The 21329-nt window shown below is 47.7% G+C and overlaps 1 protein-coding gene across 1 annotated transcript in view; it reads right to left on the bottom strand.

The window, feature by feature from the left end:
* emilin2a (elastin microfibril interfacer 2a) overlaps positions 1-21329 on the bottom strand; it is a 73982-nt gene that overhangs the window by 29579 nt on the left and 23074 nt on the right. Inside the window, exons 3-6 of the mRNA XM_038963328.1 lie at positions 20830-21212; positions 19389-20713; positions 17391-18005; positions 16364-16631 (exon numbers count right to left, since the gene is read on the bottom strand). Of these exons, the coding sequence (XP_038819256.1) occupies positions 16364-16631; positions 17391-18005; positions 19389-20713; positions 20830-21212 (2591 nt within the window). The remainder of the gene's footprint in view (positions 1-16363; positions 16632-17390; positions 18006-19388; positions 20714-20829; positions 21213-21329) is intronic.

Here is a 21329-nt window from a genome sequence, read left to right as displayed (position 1 = left end):
ACTCACTCTGTTTAGCACATGACCTCACATGTGAATCCTTAAAGAGATGGGTGGGGCTAAGGATTAAGAGGGTGTGGATGATGCTGAATGGGTATAGACAAAGAGCTCTCCAGTAGGTACCAAAATCTTCAAGGACCATTTTCTCAAAAGTGCGGTTAACACTAACCCTTACTACACCCAGCTAACACTAACCCTTACTACACCCAGCTAACACTAACACTAACCCTTACTACACCCAGCTAACACTAACCCTTACTACACCCAGCTAACACTAACCCTAACCCTAACTACACCCAGCTAACACTAACCCTAACCCTTACTACACCCAGCTAACACTAACCCTTACTACACCCAGCTAACACTAACCCTTACTACACCCAGCTAACACTAACACTAACCCTTACTACACCCAGCTAACACTAACACTAACCCTAACTACACCCAGCTAACACTAACCCTTACTACACCCAGCTAACACTAACCCTTACTACACCCAGCTAACACTAACCCTTACTACACCCAGCTAACACTAACCCTTACTACACCCAGCTAACACTAACACTAACACTAACCCTTACTACACCCAGCTAACACTAACCCTTACTACACCCAGCTAACACTAACCCTTACTACACCCAGCTAACACTAACCCTAACCCTTACTAGACCCAGCTAACACTAATCCTTACTAGACCCAGCTAACACTAACCCTTACTACACCCAGCTAACACTAACCCTAACCCTTACTACACCCAGCTAACACTAACACTAACCCTTACTACACCCAGCTAACACTAACCCTTACTACACCCAGCTAACACTAACCCTTACTACACCCAGCTAACACTAACACTAACCCTTACTACACCCAGCTAACACTAACTAACCCTTACTACACCCAGCTAACCCTAACTACACCCAGCTAACCCTAACCCTTACTACACCCAGCTAACACTAACACTAACCCTTACTACACCCAGCTAACACTAACCCTTACTACACCCAGCTAACACTAACCCTTACTACACCCAGCTAACACTAACCCTTACTACACCCAGCTAACACTAACCCTAACCCTAACTACACCCAGCTAACACTAACCCTTACTACACCCAGCTAACACTAACCCTTACTACACCCAGCTAACACTAACCCTTACTACACCCAGCTAACACTAACACTAACCCTTACTACACCCAGCTAACACTAACTAACCCTTACTACACCCAGCTAACACTAACCCTTACTACACCCAGCTAACCCTAACTACACCCAGCTAACCCTAACCCTTACTACACCCAGCTAACACTAACACTAACCCTTACTACACCCAGCTAACACTAACACTAACCCTTACTACACCCAGCTAACACTAACACTAACCCTTACTACACCCAGCTAACACCAACCCTTACTACACCCAGCTAACACTAACACTAACTACACCCAGCTAACACTAACCCTTACTACACCCAGCTAACACTAACCCTAACCCTAACTACACCCAGCTAACACTAACCCTTACTACACCCAGCTAACACTAACCCTAACCCTAACTACACCCAGCTAACACTAACCCTTACTACACCCAGCTAACACTAACCCTAACTACACCCAGCTAACACTAACCCTTACTACACCCAGCTAACACTAACCCTTACTACACCCAGCTAACACTAACCCTAACTACACCCAGCTAACACTAACCCTTACTACACCCAGCTAACACTAACACTAACCCTTACTACACCCAGCTAACACTAACCCTTACTACACCCAGCTAACACTAACCCTTACTACACCCAGCTAACACTAACCCTTACTACACCCAGCTAACACTAACCCTTACTACACCCAGCTAACACTAACCCTTACTACACCCAGCTAACACTAACCCTTACTACACCCAGCTAAAACTAACCCTTACTACACCCAGCTAACACTAACCCTAACTACACCCAGCTAACACTAACCCTAACTACACCCAGCTAACACTAACCCTTACTACACCCAGCTAACACTAACCCTTACTACACCCAGCTAACACTAACCCTTACTACACCCAGCTAACACTAACACTAACCCTTACTACACCCAGCTAACACTAACCCTTACTACACCCAGCTAACACTAACACTAACCCTTACTACACCCAGCTAACACTAACCCTTACTACACCCAGCTAACACTAACACTAACCCTTACTACACCCAGCTAACACTAACCCTTACTACACCCAGCTAACACTAACCCTTACTACACCCAGCTAACACTAACCCTAACTACACCCAGCTAACACTAACCCTTACTACACCCAGCTAACACTAACCCTAACCCTTACTACACCCAGCTAACACTAACCCTAACTACACCCAGCTAACACTAACCCTAACTACACCCAGCTAACACTAACCCTTACTACACCCAGCTAACACTAACACTAACCCTAACTACACCCAGCTAACACTAACCCTTACTACACCCAGCTAACACTAACCCTTACTACACCCAGCTAACACTAACACTAACCCTAACTACACCCAGCTAACACTAACCCTAACTACACCCAGCTAACACTAACCCTTACTACACCCAGCTAACACTAACACTAACCCTTACTACACCCAGCTAACACCAACCCTTACTACACCCAGCTAACACTAACCCTAACCCTAACTACACCCAGCTAACACTAACCCTTACTACACCCAGCTAACACTAACCCTAACTACACCCAGCTAACACTAACCCTTACTACACCCAGCTAACACTAACCCTTACTACACCCAGCTAACACTAACCCTAACTACACCCAGCTAACACTAACCCTTACTACACCCAGCTAACACTAACACTAACCCTTACTACACCCAGCTAACACTAACCCTTACTACACCCAGCTAACACTAACCCTTACTACACCCAGCTAACACTAACCCTTACTACACCCAGCTAACACTAACCCTTACTACACCCAGCTAACACTAACCCTTACTACACCCAGCTAACACTAACCCTTACTACACCCAGCTAAAACTAACCCTTACTACACCCAGCTAACACTAACCCTAACTACACCCAGCTAACACTAACCCTAACTACACCCAGCTAACACTAACCCTTACTACACCCAGCTAACACTAACCCTTACTACACCCAGCTAACACTAACCCTTACTACACCCAGCTAACACTAACACTAACCCTTACTACACCCAGCTAACACTAACCCTTACTACACCCAGCTAACACTAACACTAACCCTTACTACACCCAGCTAACACTAACCCTTACTACACCCAGCTAACACTAACACTAACCCTTACTACACCCAGCTAACACTAACCCTTACTACACCCAGCTAACACTAACCCTTACTACACCCAGCTAACACTAACCCTAACTACACCCAGCTAACACTAACCCTTACTACACCCAGCTAACACTAACCCTAACCCTTACTACACCCAGCTAACACTAACCCTAACTACACCCAGCTAACACTAACCCTAACTACACCCAGCTAACACTAACCCTTACTACACCCAGCTAACACTAACCCTTACTACACCCAGCTAACACTAACCCTAACTACACCCAGCTAACACTAACCCTTACTACACCCAGCTAACACTAACCCTTACTACACCCAGCTAACACTAACACTAACCCTTACTACACCCAGCTAACACTAACCCTTTCTACACCCAGCTAACACTAACCCTTACTACACCCAGCTAACACTAACCCTTACTACACCCAGCTAACACTAACTACACCCAGCTAACACTAACCCTTACTACACCCAGCTAACACTAACACTAACACTAACCCTTACTACACCCAGCTAACACTAACCCTTACTACACCTAGCTAACACTAACCCTAACTACACCCAGCTAACACTAACCCTTACTACACCCAGCTAACACTAACACTAACCCTTACTACACCCAGCTAACACTAACACTAACCCTTACTACACCCAGCTAACACTAACCCTTACTACACCCAGCTAACACTAACTAACCCTTACTACACCCAGCTAACACTAACCCTTACTACACCCAGCTAACACTAACCCTTACTACACCCAGCTAACACTAACCCTAACTACACCCAGCTAACACTAACCCTTACTACACCCAGCTAACACTAACCCTTACTACACCCAGCTAACACTAACCCTAACTACACCCAGCTAACACTAACCCTTACTACACCCAGCTAACACTAACCCTAACTACACCCAGCTAACACTAACCCTTACTACACCCAGCTAACACTAACACTAACCCTAACTACACCCAGCTAACACTAACCCTTACTACACCCAGCTAACACTAACCCTAACTACACCCAGCTAACACTAACCCTTACTACACCCAGCTAACACTAACCCTTACTACACCCAGCTAACACTAACACTAACCCTTACTACACCCAGCTAACACTAACCCTTACTACACCCAGCTAACACTAACCCTTACTACACCCAGCTAACACTAACCCTTACTACACCCAGCTAACACTAACCCTAACTACACCCAGCTAACACTAACCCTTACTACACCCAGCTAACACTAACCCTTACTACACCCAGCTAACACTAACCCTTACTACACCCAGCTAACACTAACCCTTACTACACCCAGCTAACACTAACCCTTACTACACCCAGCTAACACTAACCCTTACTACACCCAGCTAACACTAACACTAACCCTTACTACACCCAGCTAACACTAACACTAACTACACCCAGCTAACCCTAACTACACCCAGCTAACACTAACCCTAACTACACCCAGCTAACACTAACACTAACTACACCCAGCTAACCCTAACTACACCCAGCTAACACTAACCCTTACTACACCCAGCTAACCCTTACTACACCCAGCTAACCCTTACTACACCCAGCTAACACTAACCCTAACTACACCCAGCTAACACTAACCCTTACTACACCCAGCTAACCCTTACTACACCCAGCTAACCCTTACTACACCCAGCTAACCCTAACTACACCCAGCTAACCCTTACTACACCCAGCTAACCCTTACTACACCCAGCTAACCCTTACTACACCCAGCTAACCCTTACTACACCCAGCTAACCCTTACTACACCCAGCTAACCCTTACTACACCCAGCATATGTGCTTGTTTGTGTGCGGGCGTGCATCCATCCATCCACATTGGTGTTAAATACTTAAGTACAAATATTTTAAAGTACTATTTAAGTAGTTTTTGGGGTATTTCTACTTTACTATTTATGACATCTTTTACTTTTATTCCACTAGATTCCTGAAGAAAATAATGTACTTTTTACTCCATACATTTTCCCTGACACTCAAAAGTAAACTTTACATTAAAAGAAATCAAAAATATGAACATAAAATGAAACCTTTATTTAACTAGACAAGTCAGTTAAAAACACATTCTGATTTACAATGACAGCCTACCCCGGCCAAACCTGGATAACGCTGGGCCAATTGTACGCCGCCCTGTGGGACGCCCAATCACGGCCAGACGTGATTCAGCGTGGATTCAAACCAGGGACTGTAGTGATGCCTCTTGCACTGAGATGCAGTGCCTTAGACCACTGCACCACTCGGGAGCCCCTGAATGCTTAGCAGGACAGCAAAATGGTCCAATTCACACACTTATCAAGAGAACATCCCTGGCCATCCTACAGCCTATAATCTGTCAGACTCACTAAACACACATGCTTAGTTGGAGTGTGAACCTGGCTATCTGTAGTAATGTCTGAGTGTTGGAGTGTGTCCCTCCTGGCTATACGTACATTATATCTGAGTGTTGGAGTGTGAACCTGGCTATCTGTAATGATGTCTGAGTGATGGAGTGTCTCAGTGTTATAGTCTCTGAGTGTGGTAGTGTCTCAGTGTTATAGTGTCTCAGTGTTATAGTCTCTGAGTGTTGGAGTGTGCCCCTGACTATCTGTAATGATGTCTGAGTGTTGTAGTGTGCCCCTGACTATCTGTAATGATGTCTGAGTGTTGTAGTGTGCCCCTGGCTATCTGTAATGATGTCTGAGTGTAATGTCTGAGTGTTGGAGTGTGCCCCTGACTATCTGTAATGATGTCTGAGTGTTATAGTGTCTCAGTGTAATAGTCTCTGAGTGTTGGAGTGTCCCCCCTGGCTATCTGTAATGATGTCTTAGTGATGGAGTGTGCCCCTGGCTATCTGTAATGATGTCTGAGTGTTGTAGTGTGCCCCTGACTATCTGTAATGATGTCTGAGTGTTGTAGTGTGCCCCTGACTATCTGTAATGATGTCTGAGTGTTGTAGTGTGCCCCTGGCTATCTGTAATGATGTCTGAGTGTAATGTCTGAGTGTTGGAGTGTGCCCCTGACTATCTGTAATGATGTCTGAGTGTTATAGTGTCTCAGTGTAATAGTCTCTGAGTGTTGGAGTGTCCCCCCTGGCTATCTGTAATGATGTCTTAGTGATGGAGTGTGTCCCTGGATATCTGTAATGATGTCTCAGTGTAGGAGTGTGTCCCTGGATATCTGTAATGATGTCTGAGTGTTGGAGTGTCCCCCCTGGCTATCTGTAATGATGTCTGAGTGATGGAGTGTGTCCCTGGATATCTGTAATGATGTCTCAGTGTAGGAGTGTGTCCCTGGATATCTGTAATGATGTCTGAGTGTTGGAGTGTCCCTCCTGGATATCTGTAATGATGTCTCAGTGTTGGAGTGTGCCCCTGGCTATCTGTAATGATGTCTCAGTGTAGGAGTGTGTCCCTGGATATCTGTAATGATGTCTGAGTGTTGGAGTGTCCCTCCTGGATATCTGTAATGATGTCTCAGTGTTGGAGTGTCCCTCCTGGATATCTGTAATGATGTCTCAGTGTTGGAGTGTGTCCCTGGATATCTGTAATGATGTCTCAGTGTAGGAGTGTGTCCCTGGATATCTGTAATGATGTCTGAGTGTTGGAGTGTGACCCTGGCTATCTGTAATGATGTCTGACTGTTGGAGTGTGACCCTGGCTATCTGTAATGATGTCTGAGTGTTGGAGTGTTCCCCTGGCTATCTGTAATGATGTCTCAGTGTTATAGTGTTATAGTGTTATAGTGTCTCAGTGTTATAGTGTTATAGTGTAGTAGTAGTATGGTCCCTGGCTATCTGTAATGATGTCTCAGTGTTATAGTGTTATAGTGTTATAGTGTCTCAGTGTTATAGTGTCTGAGTGTTGGAGTGTGAACCTGGCTATCTATAATGATGTCTGAGTGTTGGAGTGTCTCAGTGTTATAGTCTCTGAGTGTTGGAGTGTGCCCCTGGCTATACGTAATAATGTGTTAGTGATGGAGTGTGCCCCTGGCTATACGTAATAATGTGTTAGTGTTGGAGTGTGAACCTGGCTATCTGTAATGATGTCTGAGTGTTGGAGTGTGAACCTGGCTATCTGTAATGATGTCTGAGTGTTGGAGTGTTATGTGTTAGTGTTGGAGTGTGGCCCTGGCTATACGTATATAATGTCTGAGTGTTGGAGTGTACCCCCCTATCTGTAATGATGTCTCAGTGTTATAGTCTCTGAGTGTTGGAGTGTCTCAGTGTTATAGTGTCTGAGTGTTGGAGTGTACCCCCCTATCTGTTAATAATGTCTGAGTGTTGGAGTGTCTCAGTGTTATAGTGTCTGAGTGTTGGAGTGTACCCCCCTATCTGTTAATAATGTCTGAGTGTTGTAGTGTCTCAGTGTAATAATGTCTGAGTGTTGTAGTGTCTCAGTGTAATAATGTCTGAGTGTTGTAGTGTCTCAGTGTAATAATGTCTGAGTGTTATAGTGTCTCAGTGTTATAGTCTCTGAGTGTTGGAGTGTGAACCTGGCTATACGTACATAGTGTCTGAGTGTTAGAGTGTACCCCCCTATCTGTTAATAATGTCTGAGTGTTGTAGTGTCTCAGTGTAATAATGTCTGAGTGTTGTAGTATCTCAGTGTAATAATGTCTGAGTGTTATAGTGTCTCAGTGTTATAGTCTCTGAGTGTTGGAGTGTACCCCTGGCTATACGTAATAATGTGTTAGTGTTGGAGTGTCTCAGTGTTATGTGTTAGTGATGGAGTGTCTCAGTGTTATGTGTTAGTGATGGAGTGTCTCAGTGTTATAGTCTCTGAGTGTCTGAGTGTTGGAGTATACCCCTGGCTATACGTATATAGTGTCTGAGTGTCTGAGTGTTGGAGTATACCCCTGGCTATACGTATATAGTGTCTGAGTGTTGGAGTGTACCCCTGGCTATACGTACATTAAAATACCAAGAAAATGGTGCCGTCTGCTTTGCTTAATATAAGGAATTTGAAATGATTTATACTTTTACTTTTGATACTTAAGTACATTTAAAACCAAATACTTTTCGATTTTTACTTAAGTAGTATTTTACTGGGTGACTTTCACTTTTACTGGAGTCATTTTCTATTAAGGTATCTGTACTTTTACTCAAGTATGACAGTTGGGTACTTTTGTGGTAGTAGGGTCTCAGTTTGACTGAAAGGAAATTCACTTTCTACAGATACAACTGTGGAGACATCCCAGCTCCAGGCCTATGTCATGACATCACAGCTGAGTAGAGAGCATCTGGATTGGGGTGTGGAGCCATGAGTCTCCCCTAGTTCCCTGAATTCTGCCTCAATTCTCACCTCACCCTGAACAGACAGAGTGCAGAGAGAGGAGGAGGCTGGAGTGGTGAGGGGAGCAGAGAGAGAGAGAGCAGGGAGAGGAGGAGGCTGGAGTGGTGAGGGGAGCAGAGAGGCAGAGTTCAGGGAGAGGAGGAGGTTGGTGTGGTGAAGGGAGAAGAGAGAGAGAGAGCAGGGAGAGGAGGAGGCTGGAGTGGTGAGGGGAGCAGAGAGGCAGAGTTCAGGGAGAGGAGGAGGCTGGAGTGGTGAGGGGAGCAGAGAGAGAGAGAGCAGGGAGAGGAGGAGGCTGGAGTGGTGAGGGGAGCAGAGAGGCAGAGTTCAGGGAGAGGAGGAGGTTGGTGTGGTGAAGGGAGAAGAGAGGCAGAGTTCAGGGAGAGGAGGAGGCTGGAGTGGTGAGGGGAGCAGAGAGAGAGAGAGCAGGGAGAGGAGGAGGCTGGAGTGGGGAGGGAAGCAGAGAGAGAGAGAGCAGGGAGAGGAGGAGGTTGGTGTGGTGAAGGGAGAAGAGAGGCAGAATTCAGGGAACTAGGGGAGACTCATGGCTCCACACCCCAATCCAGATGCTCTCTCCTCAGCTGTGATGTCATGACAGAGGCCTGGAGCTGGGATGTCTCCACAATTTTGACTACTAGAGAGAGAGAGATCCTCTCCATGAGGCCCAGCAGGACAGGGGGACAGGAGGAGACCCTCTCTATAAGGCCCAGCAGGACACACAGACAGGGGGACAGAAGGAGACCCTCTCTATGAGGCCCAGCAGGACAGGGGGACATGAGGAGACCCTCTCCATGAGGCCCAGCAGGACACACAGACAGGGGGACAGGAGGAGACCCTCTCCATGAGGCCCAGCCTCTCCATGAGGCCCAGCAGGACACACAGACAGGGGGACAGGAGGAGACCCTCTCTATGAGGCCCAGCATGGAGCTTCATATTAACCTTTAAAAACCTCTTCATCAGTTAAAGCAGACTTACATTCCTTCCCCATGGCTAAACACAACCCTATGGCCTATTCCTTACATTTGTCCATTTCCTCACATCTAAACCAATCAGATTGAACCTCTCCATGTCCAAGCGCTCCATACAGGGGATTACTTCCAGAAAACAGCTTCTTCAGAGCGGAAACACGTCGCTGGCTGCATATTCGTTTTCCAGTTATCCATGTCTCTAATATGACTTTATCTCCGTAGCCCATATTGACACAGCTGTCTGCAGGTCACAGGCTTTAGGAGGAGCTGAGAGTGGAACAATGACACTAAAACAGACTCTGTGTCTTTCAAACTGAGCTCATTTTTCCATCTATCCCTGTTAATTATCTAGACGGTCTAGGACCCAACACCCCAATGAATTAATGAATCCCTCCATCCATCCAACCAAGCAATACATGGTCACAGGGGCCAAGCTTCCTGCCATCCATGACCTCTATACCAGGTGGTGTCAGAGGAAGGCCCTAGTAATTGTCAAAGACTCCAGCCAACATAGTCATAGACTGTTCTCTCTGCTACCACACAGCAAGCGGTACCGGAGCGCCAAGTCTAGGTCCAAGAGGCTTCTAAACAGCTTCTACCCCCAAGCCATAAGACTCCTGAACATTTAATCAAATGGCTACCCAGACTATTTACATTGCTGCCCCCCCCCCCCCCCCCCCCCCCCCCCCCTTTACGCTACTACTACTCTCTGTTATTATCTATGCATAGTCACTTTAACTCTACCTACATGTACATATTACCTCAATTACCTCGACTAACCGGTGCCCCCGCACATTGACTCTGTACCGGTACCACCTATATATAGCCTCCACATTGACTCTGTACTGGTACCCCCTGTATATAGCCTCCACATTGACTCTGTACCGGTACCCCCTGTATATAGCCTCCACATTGACTCTGTACCGGTACCCCCTGTATATAGCCTCCACATTGACTCTGTACCGGTACCCCCTGTATGTAGCCTCCACATTGACTCTGTACCGGTACCCCCTGTATATAGCCTCCACATTGACTCTGTACTGGTACCACCTATATATAGCCTCCACATTGACTCTGTACCGTAACACCCTGTATATAGCCTCCACACTGACTCTGTACCGGTACCCCCTGTATATAGCCTCCACATTGACTCTGTACCGGTACCCCCTGTATATAGCCTCCACATTGACTCTGTACCGGTGCCCCCTGTATATAGCCTCCACATTGACTCTGTACCGTAACACCCTGTATATAGCCTCCACATTGACTCTGTACCAGTACCCCCTGTATATAGCCTCCACATTGACTCTGTACCGGTACCCCCTGTATATAGCCTCCACATTGACTCTGTACCGTAACACCCTGTATATAGCCTCCACATTGACTCTGTACCGGTACCCCCTGTATATAGCCTCCACATTGACTCTGTACCGGTACCCCCTGTATATAGCCTCCACATTGACTCTGTACTGGTACCCCCTGTATATAGCCTCCACATTGACTCTGTACCGGTACCCCCTGTATATAGCCTCCACTCTGACTCAGTATCGGTACCCCCTGTATATAGCCTCCACATTGACTCTGTACCAGTACCCCCTGTATATATCCTCCATATTGACTCTGTACCGGTACCTCCTGTATATAGCCTCCACATTGACTCTGTACCGGTACCCCCTGTATATAGCCTCCACATTGACTCTGTACCGGTACCCCCTGTATATAGCCTCCACATTGACTCTGTACCGGTACCCCCTGTATATATCCTCCACATTGACTCTGTACCGGTACCTCCTGTATATAGCCTCCACATTGACTCTGTACCGTAAAACCCTGTATATAGCCTCCAAATTGACTCTGTACCGGTACCACCTGTATATAGCCTCCACATTGACTCTGTACCGGTACCCCCTGTATATAGCCTCCACATTGACTCTGTACCGGTACCCCCTGTATATAGCCTCCACATTGACTCTGTACTGGTACCCCCTGTATATAGCCTCCACATTGACTCTGTACCGGTACCCCCTGTATATAGCCTCCACATTGACTCTGTATCGGTACCCCCTGTATATAGCCTCCACATTGACTCTGTACCGGTACCCCCTGTATATAGCCTCCACATTGACTCTGTACCGGTACCCCCTGTATATAGCCTCCACATTGACTCTGTACTGGTACCTCCTGTATATAGTTTCCACATTGACTCTGTACCGGTACCCCCTGTATATAGCCTCCACATTGACTCTGTACCGGTACACCCTGTATATAGCCTCCACATTGACTCTGTACCGGTACCTCCTGTATATAGCCTCCACATTGACTCTGTACCGTAAAACCCTGTATATAGCCTCCACATTGACTCTGTACCGGTACCCCCTGTATATAGCCTCCACATTGACTCTGTACCGTAACACCCTGTATATAGCCTCCAAATTGACTCTGTACCGTAACACCCTGTATATAGCCTCCACATTGACTCTGTACCGGTACCCCCTGTATATAGCCTCCACATTGACTCTGTACCGTAACACCCTGTATATAGCCTCCACATTGACTCTGTACCGTAACACCCTGTATATAGTCTCAACATTGACTCTGTACCGTAACACCCTGTATATAGCCTCCACATAGGCTACCTGCCTCCCCCTCTAACCACTAGGATACCTGCCTCCCCCCTCTAACCACTAGGCTACCTGCCTCCCCCCTCTAACCACTAGGCTGCCTGCCTCCCCCTCTAACCACTAGGCTACCTGCCTCCCCCTCTAACCACTAGGCTACCTGCCCCCCCCCCTCTAACCACTAGGCTGCCTGCCTCCCCCCTCTAACCACTAGGCTACCTGCCTCCCCCTCTAACCACTAGGCTACCTGCCTCCCCCCTCTAACCACTAGGCTACCTGCCTCCCCCCTCTAACCACTAGGCTACCTGCCTCCCCCCTCTAACCACTAGGCTACCTGCCTCCCCCCTCTAACCACTAGGCTACCTGCCTCCCCCCTCTAACCACTAGGCTACCTGCCTCCCCCCTCTAACCACTAGGCTACCTGCCTCCCCCCTCTAACCACTAGGCTACCTGCCTCCCCCCTGAAACCACTAGGCTACCTGCCTCCCCCCTGAAACCACTAGGCTACCTGCCTCCCCCCTGAAACCACTAGGCTACCTGCCTCCCCCTCTAACCACTAGGCTACCTGCCTCCCCCTCTAACCACTCAGTAATCTCCTCTATGAAGACTGGAGGTCAGCCTGATGAACCAAACTACTCAGTAATCTCCTCCATGAAGACTGGGGGTCAGCCTGATGAACCAAACTACTCAGTAATCTCCTCCATGAAGACTGGGGGTCAGCCTGATGAACCAAACTACTCAGTAATCTCCTCCATGAAGACTGGGGGTCAGCCTGATGAACCAAACTACTCAGTAATCTCCTCCATGAAGACTGGAGGTCAGCCTGATGAACCAAACTACTCAGTAATCTCCTCCATGAAGACTGGAGGTCAGCCTGATGAACCAAACTACTCAGTAATCTCCTCCGTGAAGACTGGGGGTCAGCCTGATGAACCAAACTACTCAGTAATTTCCTCCGTGAAGACTGGGGGTCAGCCTGATGAACCAAACTACTCAGTAATCTCCTCCGTGAAGACTGGGGGTCGGCCTGATGAACCAAACTACTCAGTAATCTCCTCCGTGAAGACTGGGGGTCAGCCTGATGAACCAAACTACTCAGTAATCTCCTCCGTGAAGACTGGAGGTCAGCCTGATGAACCAAACTACTCAGTAATCTCCTCCGTGAAGACTGGGGGTCAGCCTGATGAACAAAACTACTCAGTAATTTCCTCCGTGAAGACTGGGGGTCGGCCTGATGAACCAAACTACTCAGTAATCTCCTCCGTGAAGACTGGGGGTCAGCCTGATGAACCAAACTACTCAGTAATTTCCTTCGTGAAGACTGGGGGTCGGCCTGATGAACCAAACTACTCAGTAATCTCCTCCGTGAAGACTGGGGGTCGGCCTGATGAACCAAACTACTCAGTAATCTCCTCCGTGAAGACTGGGGGTCAGCCTGATGAACCAAACTACTCAGTAATCTCCTCCATGAAGACTGGGAGGTCAGCCTGATGAACCAAACTACTCAGTAATCTCCTCCATGAAGACTGGAGGTCAGCCTGATGAACCAAACTACTCAGTAATCTCCATGAAGACTGGAGGTCAGCCTGATGAACCAAACTACTCAGTAATCTCCTCCATGAAGACTGGGGGTCAGCCTGATGAACCAAACTACTCAGTAATCTCCTCCATGAAGACTGGAGGTCAGCCTGATGAACCAAACTACTCAGTAATCTCCTCCATGAAGACTGGAGGTCAGCCTGATGACCCAAACTACTCAGTAATCTCCTCCATGAAGACTGGAGGTCAGCCTGATGAACCAAACTACTCAGTAATCTCCTCCATGAAGACTGGGGGTCAGCCTGATGAACCAAACTACTCAGTAATCTCCTCCGTGAAGACTGGAGGTCAGCCTGATGACCCAAACTACTCAGTAATCTCCTCCATGAAGACTGGGGGTCAGCCTGATGAACCAAACTACTCAGTAATCTCCTCCGTGAAGACTGGGGGTCAGCCTGATGAACCAAACTACTTAGTAATCTCCTCCGTGAAGACTGGAGGTCAGCCTGATGACCCAAACTACTCAGTAATCTCCTCCATGAAGACTGGGGGTCAGCCTGATGACCCAAACTACTCAGTAATCTCCTCCATGAAGACTGGAGGTCAGCCTGATAAACCAAACTACTCAGTAATCTCCTCCATATAGCCTAACTCTGACACACTCACATTTAAAATACAAAAAATAAAACAATTCTATGTGATTACTGATCAGTTAATTTGTACATTTATAATTAGTAGGTTTTGTTATCTGTTTTAACAAAGCTTTATATTTTTGTACTTACAGTTGAAGTCTGAAGTTTACATACACTTAGGTTGGAGTGATTAAAACTCGTTTTTCAACCACTCCACAAATGTCTTGTTAACAAACTATAGTTTTGGCAAGTCAGTTAGGACATCTACTTTGTGCATGACACAAGTCATTTTTCCAACAATTGTTTACAGACATATTATTTCACTTATAATTCACTGTATCACAATTCCAGTGGGTCAGAAGTTTACATACACTAAGTTGACTGTGCCTTTAAACAGCTTGAACAATTACAGAAAATGATGTCATGGCTTTAGAAGCTTCTGATAGGCTAATTGACATAATCTGAGTCAATTGGAGGTGTACCTGTGGATGTATTTCAAGGCCTACCTTCAAACTCAGTGCCTCGTTGCTTGACATCATAGAAAAAATCAAAAGAAATCAGCCAAGACCTCAGAAAAAAAATTGTAGACCTCCACAAGTCTGGTTCATCCTTGGGAGCAATTTCCAAACGCCTGAAGGTACCACGTTCATCTGTACAAACAATAGTATGCAAGTATAAACACTATGCAGCCATCATACCGCTCAGGAAGGAGACGCGTTCTGTCTCCTAGAGATGAACGTACTTTGGTGCCAAAAGTGCAAATCAATCCCAGAACAACAGCAAAGGACCTTGTGAAGATGCTTGAGGAAACAGGTACAACAGTATCTATATCCACAGTAAAACAAGTCCTATATCGACATAACCTGAAAGGCTGCTCAGCAAGGAAGAAGCCACTGCTCCAAAACCGCCATAAAAAAGCCTGACTACGGTTTACAACTGCACATGGGGACAAAGATCGTACTTTTTGGAGAAATGTCCTCTGGTCTGATGAAACAAAAATAGAACTGTTTGGCCATAATGACCATCGTTATGTTTGGAGGAAAAAGGGGGAGGCTTGCAAGCCGAAGAACACCATTCCAACCGTGAAGCACGGGGGTGGCAGCATCATGTTGTGGGGGTGCTTTGCTGCAGGAGGGACTGGTGCACTTCACAAAATAGATGGCATCATGAGGTAGGAAAATGATGTGGATGTATTGAAGCAACATCTCAAGACATCAGTCCGGAAGTTAAAGCTTGGTCGCAAATGGGTCTTCCAAATGGCCAATGACCCCAAACATACTTCCAAAGTTGTGGCAAAATGGCTTTAGAACAACAAAGTCAAGGTTTGGAGTGGCCATCACAAAGCCCTGACCTCAATCCCACAGAAAATTTGTGGGCAGAACTGAAAAAGCGTGTGCGAGCAAGGAGGCCTACAAACCTGACTCAGTTACACCAGCTCTGTCAGGAGGAATGGGCCAAAATTCACCGAACTTATTGTGGGAAGCTTGTGTAAGGCTACCCAAAACGTTTGACTAAAGATAAACAATTGAAAGGCAATGCTACCAAATACTAATTGAGTGTATGTAAACTTCTGACCCACTGGGAATGTGATGAAGAAATAAAAGCTGAAATAAATCATTCTCTCTACTATTATTCTGACATTTCACATTCTTTAAATAAAGTGGTGATCCTAACTGATCTAAGACAGGGAATTTTTACTATGATTAAATGTCAGGAATAGTAAAAAACTGAGTTTAAATGTATTTGGCTAAGGTATGTAAACTTCCGACTTCAACTGTATGTATTGTATATAGTTTACTGTGGTGTGGTTTTTATACAAGCCCCTGAGCTTCCAACTACACACCGTTTTTACGTTTTATCTGTATTGTTGTTGATCACTTGTTTTCTTTGGTACAAATAAATTAAACTACACAGTAACAAATCCATCCATTCATCCATCCATCATCTCTAGTATACTACTGACCTGTCTCCCTGGTGTTGGTGTCAGTGCTCCTGGTCTGTAGTGTCTTTAGGGAGGTCTCTAGGGTGGTGATGTCAGCAGCCTGTCTTTCCAGCATGGTGTTGACCCGGCTGACGTGGTGCCACAGCCCAGCGACGTGCTTCTCCAACCCCTCCTTCACCCCCCGCACCCTGGCCGACACCCCGTCCAGCTGAACACACACTTTCTCCAGGCGCTGGACACGCCCCTCCACCCCAGACACACCAGAGCAACGCTGAAGCTCTGTCTGCACCTAAAAAGAAGAAGAGCAATCTTAATATTTGTGGATGTCAATGAAATTACAACAAGATATCAACACAGATAACAGTGTAAACCACTAACTAATAACTGACTACTAGATAACTAACTGTCTAGTGAGATAACAGACTACTAGATAACTAATTGGCTAGTGACGTAACAGACTACTAGATAACTAACTGGCTCGTGACACAACAGACTACTAGATAGCGACCTGGTTAGTGAGATAACAGACTACTAGATAACTAACTGGTTAGTGAGATAACGGACTTCCTGATAACTACCTGGTTAGCGAGATAACGGACTACTAGATAACTAACTGGTTCCTAAGATAACAGACTACTAGATAGCGACCTGGTTAGTGAGATAACAGACTACTAGATAACTAACTGGTTAGTGAGATAACGGACTTCCTGATAACTACCTGGTTAGTGAGATAATGGACTACTAGATAACTGGTTCCTAAGATAACAGACTACTAGATAACTACCTGGTTAGTGAGATAATGGACTACTAGATAACTGGTTCCTAAGATAACAGACTACTAGATAACTACCTGGTTAGTGAGATAATGGACTACTAGATAACTGGTTCCTAAGATAACAGACTACTAGATAACTACCTGGTTAGTGAGATAATGGACTACTAGATAACTGGTTCCTAAGATAACAGACTACTAGATAACTACCTGGTTAGTGAGATAATGGACTACTAGATAACTGGTTCCTAAGATAACAGACTACTAGATAACTACCTGGTTAGTGAGGTTGTCGAGTTTGGTTCTCAACTCCTCCACCTGGCTGCTTCCCTCCACCTCTCCTCTGGGGACCATTACACCCTCAGATGCACTCTGGATCCTGCCTGGACCGATGGTAGTGGCACCAAACCCTTCCCCTGGCCGGGCCCCTGCTTTGAACCCTGCCCCAACCTGGCAGCAGGTGTTGTAGGTGGTGTTAATCCTGGTGAGGTCCTGGGTGTACCTGCTCAGAGAGTCCCCCAGCCCTGTCACTGCCCCCCCCAGACCCCCCACATTGTCCTGCAGGATTACCATCCCCCTCTGGAGGTCCTCCACCGTCTTAAAGCTCCGCTTCTGCCCTGCCATTTGCCTGTCTATAATCTCCTCCAGCTCTCTCAGTTTGTCAGAGTTGGCCGTCACATCCGTGTGGAGAATATCCAGATCGTTACAACAGAGCTTCAGGTCCTTCACCACACTGTCCAGAAGAACAGGGTGGGAGGAAGCTCCAGGGTTGGTGTTGGGAAACCCTCCGGTGTTAGGTCCTCCACCACAGCCGGTAGCACAGAGCTCAGCCACAGCGGTCACCTTGTCATCCAGACCCTGCAGAAGAAACTTGTTGTTGTTCAACTCAGCCTGCAGAAGAGAACAAAACAGAATCTGTTACCATGGACACATTATACAAACACACTGCCATGTGCAGTGCAGCGCTCCTCAAGTGTACAATGGCTGGAGATGGTACCTGGGATCTGAGACCGGTTGCCAGATCATCTCCCACTTTCTATCACCAGGTCTGGGATTAAAACCAGCAGCCCTCCGGTTGCCAGATCATCTCCCACTTTCTATCACCAGGTCTGGGATTAAAACCAGCAGCCCTCCGGTTGCCAGATCATCTCCCACTTTCTATCACCAGGTCTGGGATTAAAACCAGCAGCCCTCCGGTTGCCAGATCATCTCCCACTTTCTATCACCAGGTCTGGGATTATAACCAGCAGCCCTCCGGTTGCCAGATCATCTCCCACTTTCTATCACCAGGTCTGGGATTAAAACCAGCAGCCCTCCGGTTGCCAGATCATCTCCCACTTTCTATCACCAGGTCTGGGATTAAAACCAGCAGCCCTCCGGTTGCCAGATCATCTCCCACTTTCTATCACCAGGTCTGGGATTAAAACCAGCAGCCCTCCGGTTGCCAGATCATCTCCCACTTTCTATCACCAGGTCTGGGATTAAAACCAGCAGCCCTCCGGTTGCCAGATCATCTCCCACTTTCTATCACCAGGTCTGGGATTAAAACCAGCAGCCCTCCGGTTGCCAGATCATCTCCCACTTTCTATCACCAGGTCTGGGATTATAACCAGCAGCCCTCCGGTTGCCAGATCATCTCCCACTTTCTATCACCAGGTCTGGGATTAAAACCAGCAGCCCTCCGGTTGCCAGATCATCTCCCACTTTCTATCACCAGGTCTGGGATTAAAACCAGCAGCCCTCCGGTTGCCAGATCATCTCCCACTTTCTATCAACAGGTCTGGGATTAAAACCAGCAACCCTCTGGTTGCCAGATCATCTCCCACTTTCTATCACCAGGTCTGGGATTAAAACCAGCAGCCCTCCGGTTGCCAGATCATCTCCCACTTTCTATCACCAGGTCTGGGATTAAAACCAGCAGCCCTCCGGTTGCCAGATCATCTCCCACTTTCTATCACCAGGTCTGGGATTAAAACCAGCAGCCCTCCGGTTGCCAGATCATCTCCCACTTTCCATCACCAGGTCTGGGATTAAAACCAGCAGCCCTCCGGTTGCCAGATCATCTCCCACTTTCTATCACCAGGTCTGGGATTAAAACCAGCAGCCCTCCGGTTGCCAGATCATCTCCCACTTTCTATCACCAGGTCTGGGATTAAAACCAGCAACCCACTGGTTGCTAGTTAATCTCCCACTTTCTATCACCAGGTCTGAGATTAAAACCAACAACGTTCCGAAAACTGGTCTTCCTCTACCCTAGTTGTCTACCTACAGTACCTGAAGGTCCACGCTCCCTCCTCCTCCAACAGGATATGACTCGTTGTTCATCTCGACCAGCATGGTGGTAAACTGGTCTTCCAGTACGTTTACTCGTTCCTCCAGCAGCTGTCGTAGCTCCGTCCCCTGCTCGGCTACTGCCCGGGTCAGCTTCTCCTCCACGTAGAAACAGTGGACCTCCGCGTTCTGCTCTGTCACATTCAGACGCGCCTCTAACTCCTCCAGCCGAGACCCCACCTCTCCCTCTAGTCCTAACCCCTCCACCTCTAACCCCTTTCCCTCTAGCTCCCCCCATGGAGAGGACAGGTACTGCAGCTCATTGTCCATGCGGGCATTCAGGACGTGATGGGCCTCCGCCACACGCTCCAGCTCCCTCCACAGGTCAGAGAGGTTACCACGCTGGACAGCTGGTAGGATACCTGGAGGCTGGTTATCCTGTCTAGCCAGGTCGGTCTGTCTGGCAGGGGCAGTTTGTCTAAGGCTGGGTTTGGGATCAGTCTGTCTAACATTAGGTTTGGGGTCAGTCTGTCTGAGTGTCCGGCCGGGCTGGTCGGAAGCAGTGATGTCCAGTCTCAACTCCCTGATCTCTTCCTTTAGCTGCTCCTCCTTGTCCACCATCTCAGTCAGACTGAGCAGTCCTCTCTCCCGCTCCTCCTCACACCTCCTCTCCATCAACTGGATCCTTCCATCACAGGATTTCTGCAGCTTCTCCACCTCCTTCCCTATCCTCTCTTCTATCGTTCTCTCCATGCTGTCCTCCATGTTCTTCCTCAGGAAGCCCAGCTGCCTGTCCATGTATTTCTCTAGTAGCTCCTCCAGGTCAGCAGGGGCTCCACCCCCAACAGGGTCTTGCTGTGTCTGAGAGGCATCAAGCAGCAGGCGGATATGACCGCTGTGTGAGGTCACGGTACCTCTCAGCTCCTCCAGAGCCTCCTCTTTACTCTTCAGAGAGGTGTTGACATCATCCAACCTGGCCAGGACCTTTTCCAGCCCCCTGTCCCCCTGGACTGGCCCCCTGGTGGCCTGGTGCCCGTCGATCACTGACCCCTGGTGGTTGTCTGATGGTACTGCGGCCTGCTCTATATCGGGGGCGTGGACACTGTCGGGGGTCACAGCGCGGAGGTTGTTGAGCAGGGTGACCAGCATCTTGGAGGTGTCCTCCTGCAGGTCAGATCTCAGAGTGGAGCTCAGCCCAGTCATTGCATCCTGCAGCGCCCCCACTGTTTGGGAGAGGCGCTGCACCTCCCCCTCCAGGAGACGCACCCTGTCTCTGTCTGCTCCTCCATGCCTCCCCTCGTACACCCCCGTCTCCCTCCTCTCTGGCCCTGAGACAGAGGACACAGTTAAGTCAATACAACACATTAACACACTTCATATATGAATCCATCTCTAAGAAGAGGATTGAGAAAGCAGCAACATGTCATGTTGTCAAGTATCTTACTCTGTGGGTGTCTGGTCTGTCCAAGGATGGATCTGGTCTGGGGGTAGTGTGGTGCTTCCCCAGAGTTTTGGGTCTGGTGTGGCTGTGACCCTGCTGGCACTGTCTGTCTGTTAGGGTACTGGTTCTGGTGAGGCTGTGACCCTGCTGGCACTGTCTGTCTGTTTGGGTACTGGGTTTGGGGTGGCTGTGACCCTGCTGGTACTGTCTGTCTGTTAGGGTACTGGGTCTGGTGGGGCTGAGACCCTGCTGGTACTGTCTGTCTGTTAAGAGCAGCCTTCAGCTCAGAGCAGTCTGGTCCCTGGTAACTAGGGCAACACCTCCACTCCAGGTCTGTCACCGTCTTATAGGCGATCTTATAGGCCGGCCGGAACCGCGTCCGATACCTGGGAGAGAAGGCAGGACAAACCTGTAAGTGCGCACACACGCACACAAACGCAGGCACGCACAAACACACAAAGACAAACACATGTCTTCAAAAGTTTCTACTTACGTCTATGACA

This window comes from Salvelinus namaycush, chromosome 25 (genome assembly GCF_016432855.1).
Source record: "Salvelinus namaycush isolate Seneca chromosome 25, SaNama_1.0, whole genome shotgun sequence".
NCBI classification, from domain to species: Eukaryota; Metazoa; Chordata; class Actinopteri; order Salmoniformes; family Salmonidae; genus Salvelinus; species Salvelinus namaycush.
The sequence above is the reverse complement of the archived record's forward strand: the minus strand, read 5'-3'. Positions and strand labels throughout refer to the sequence as shown.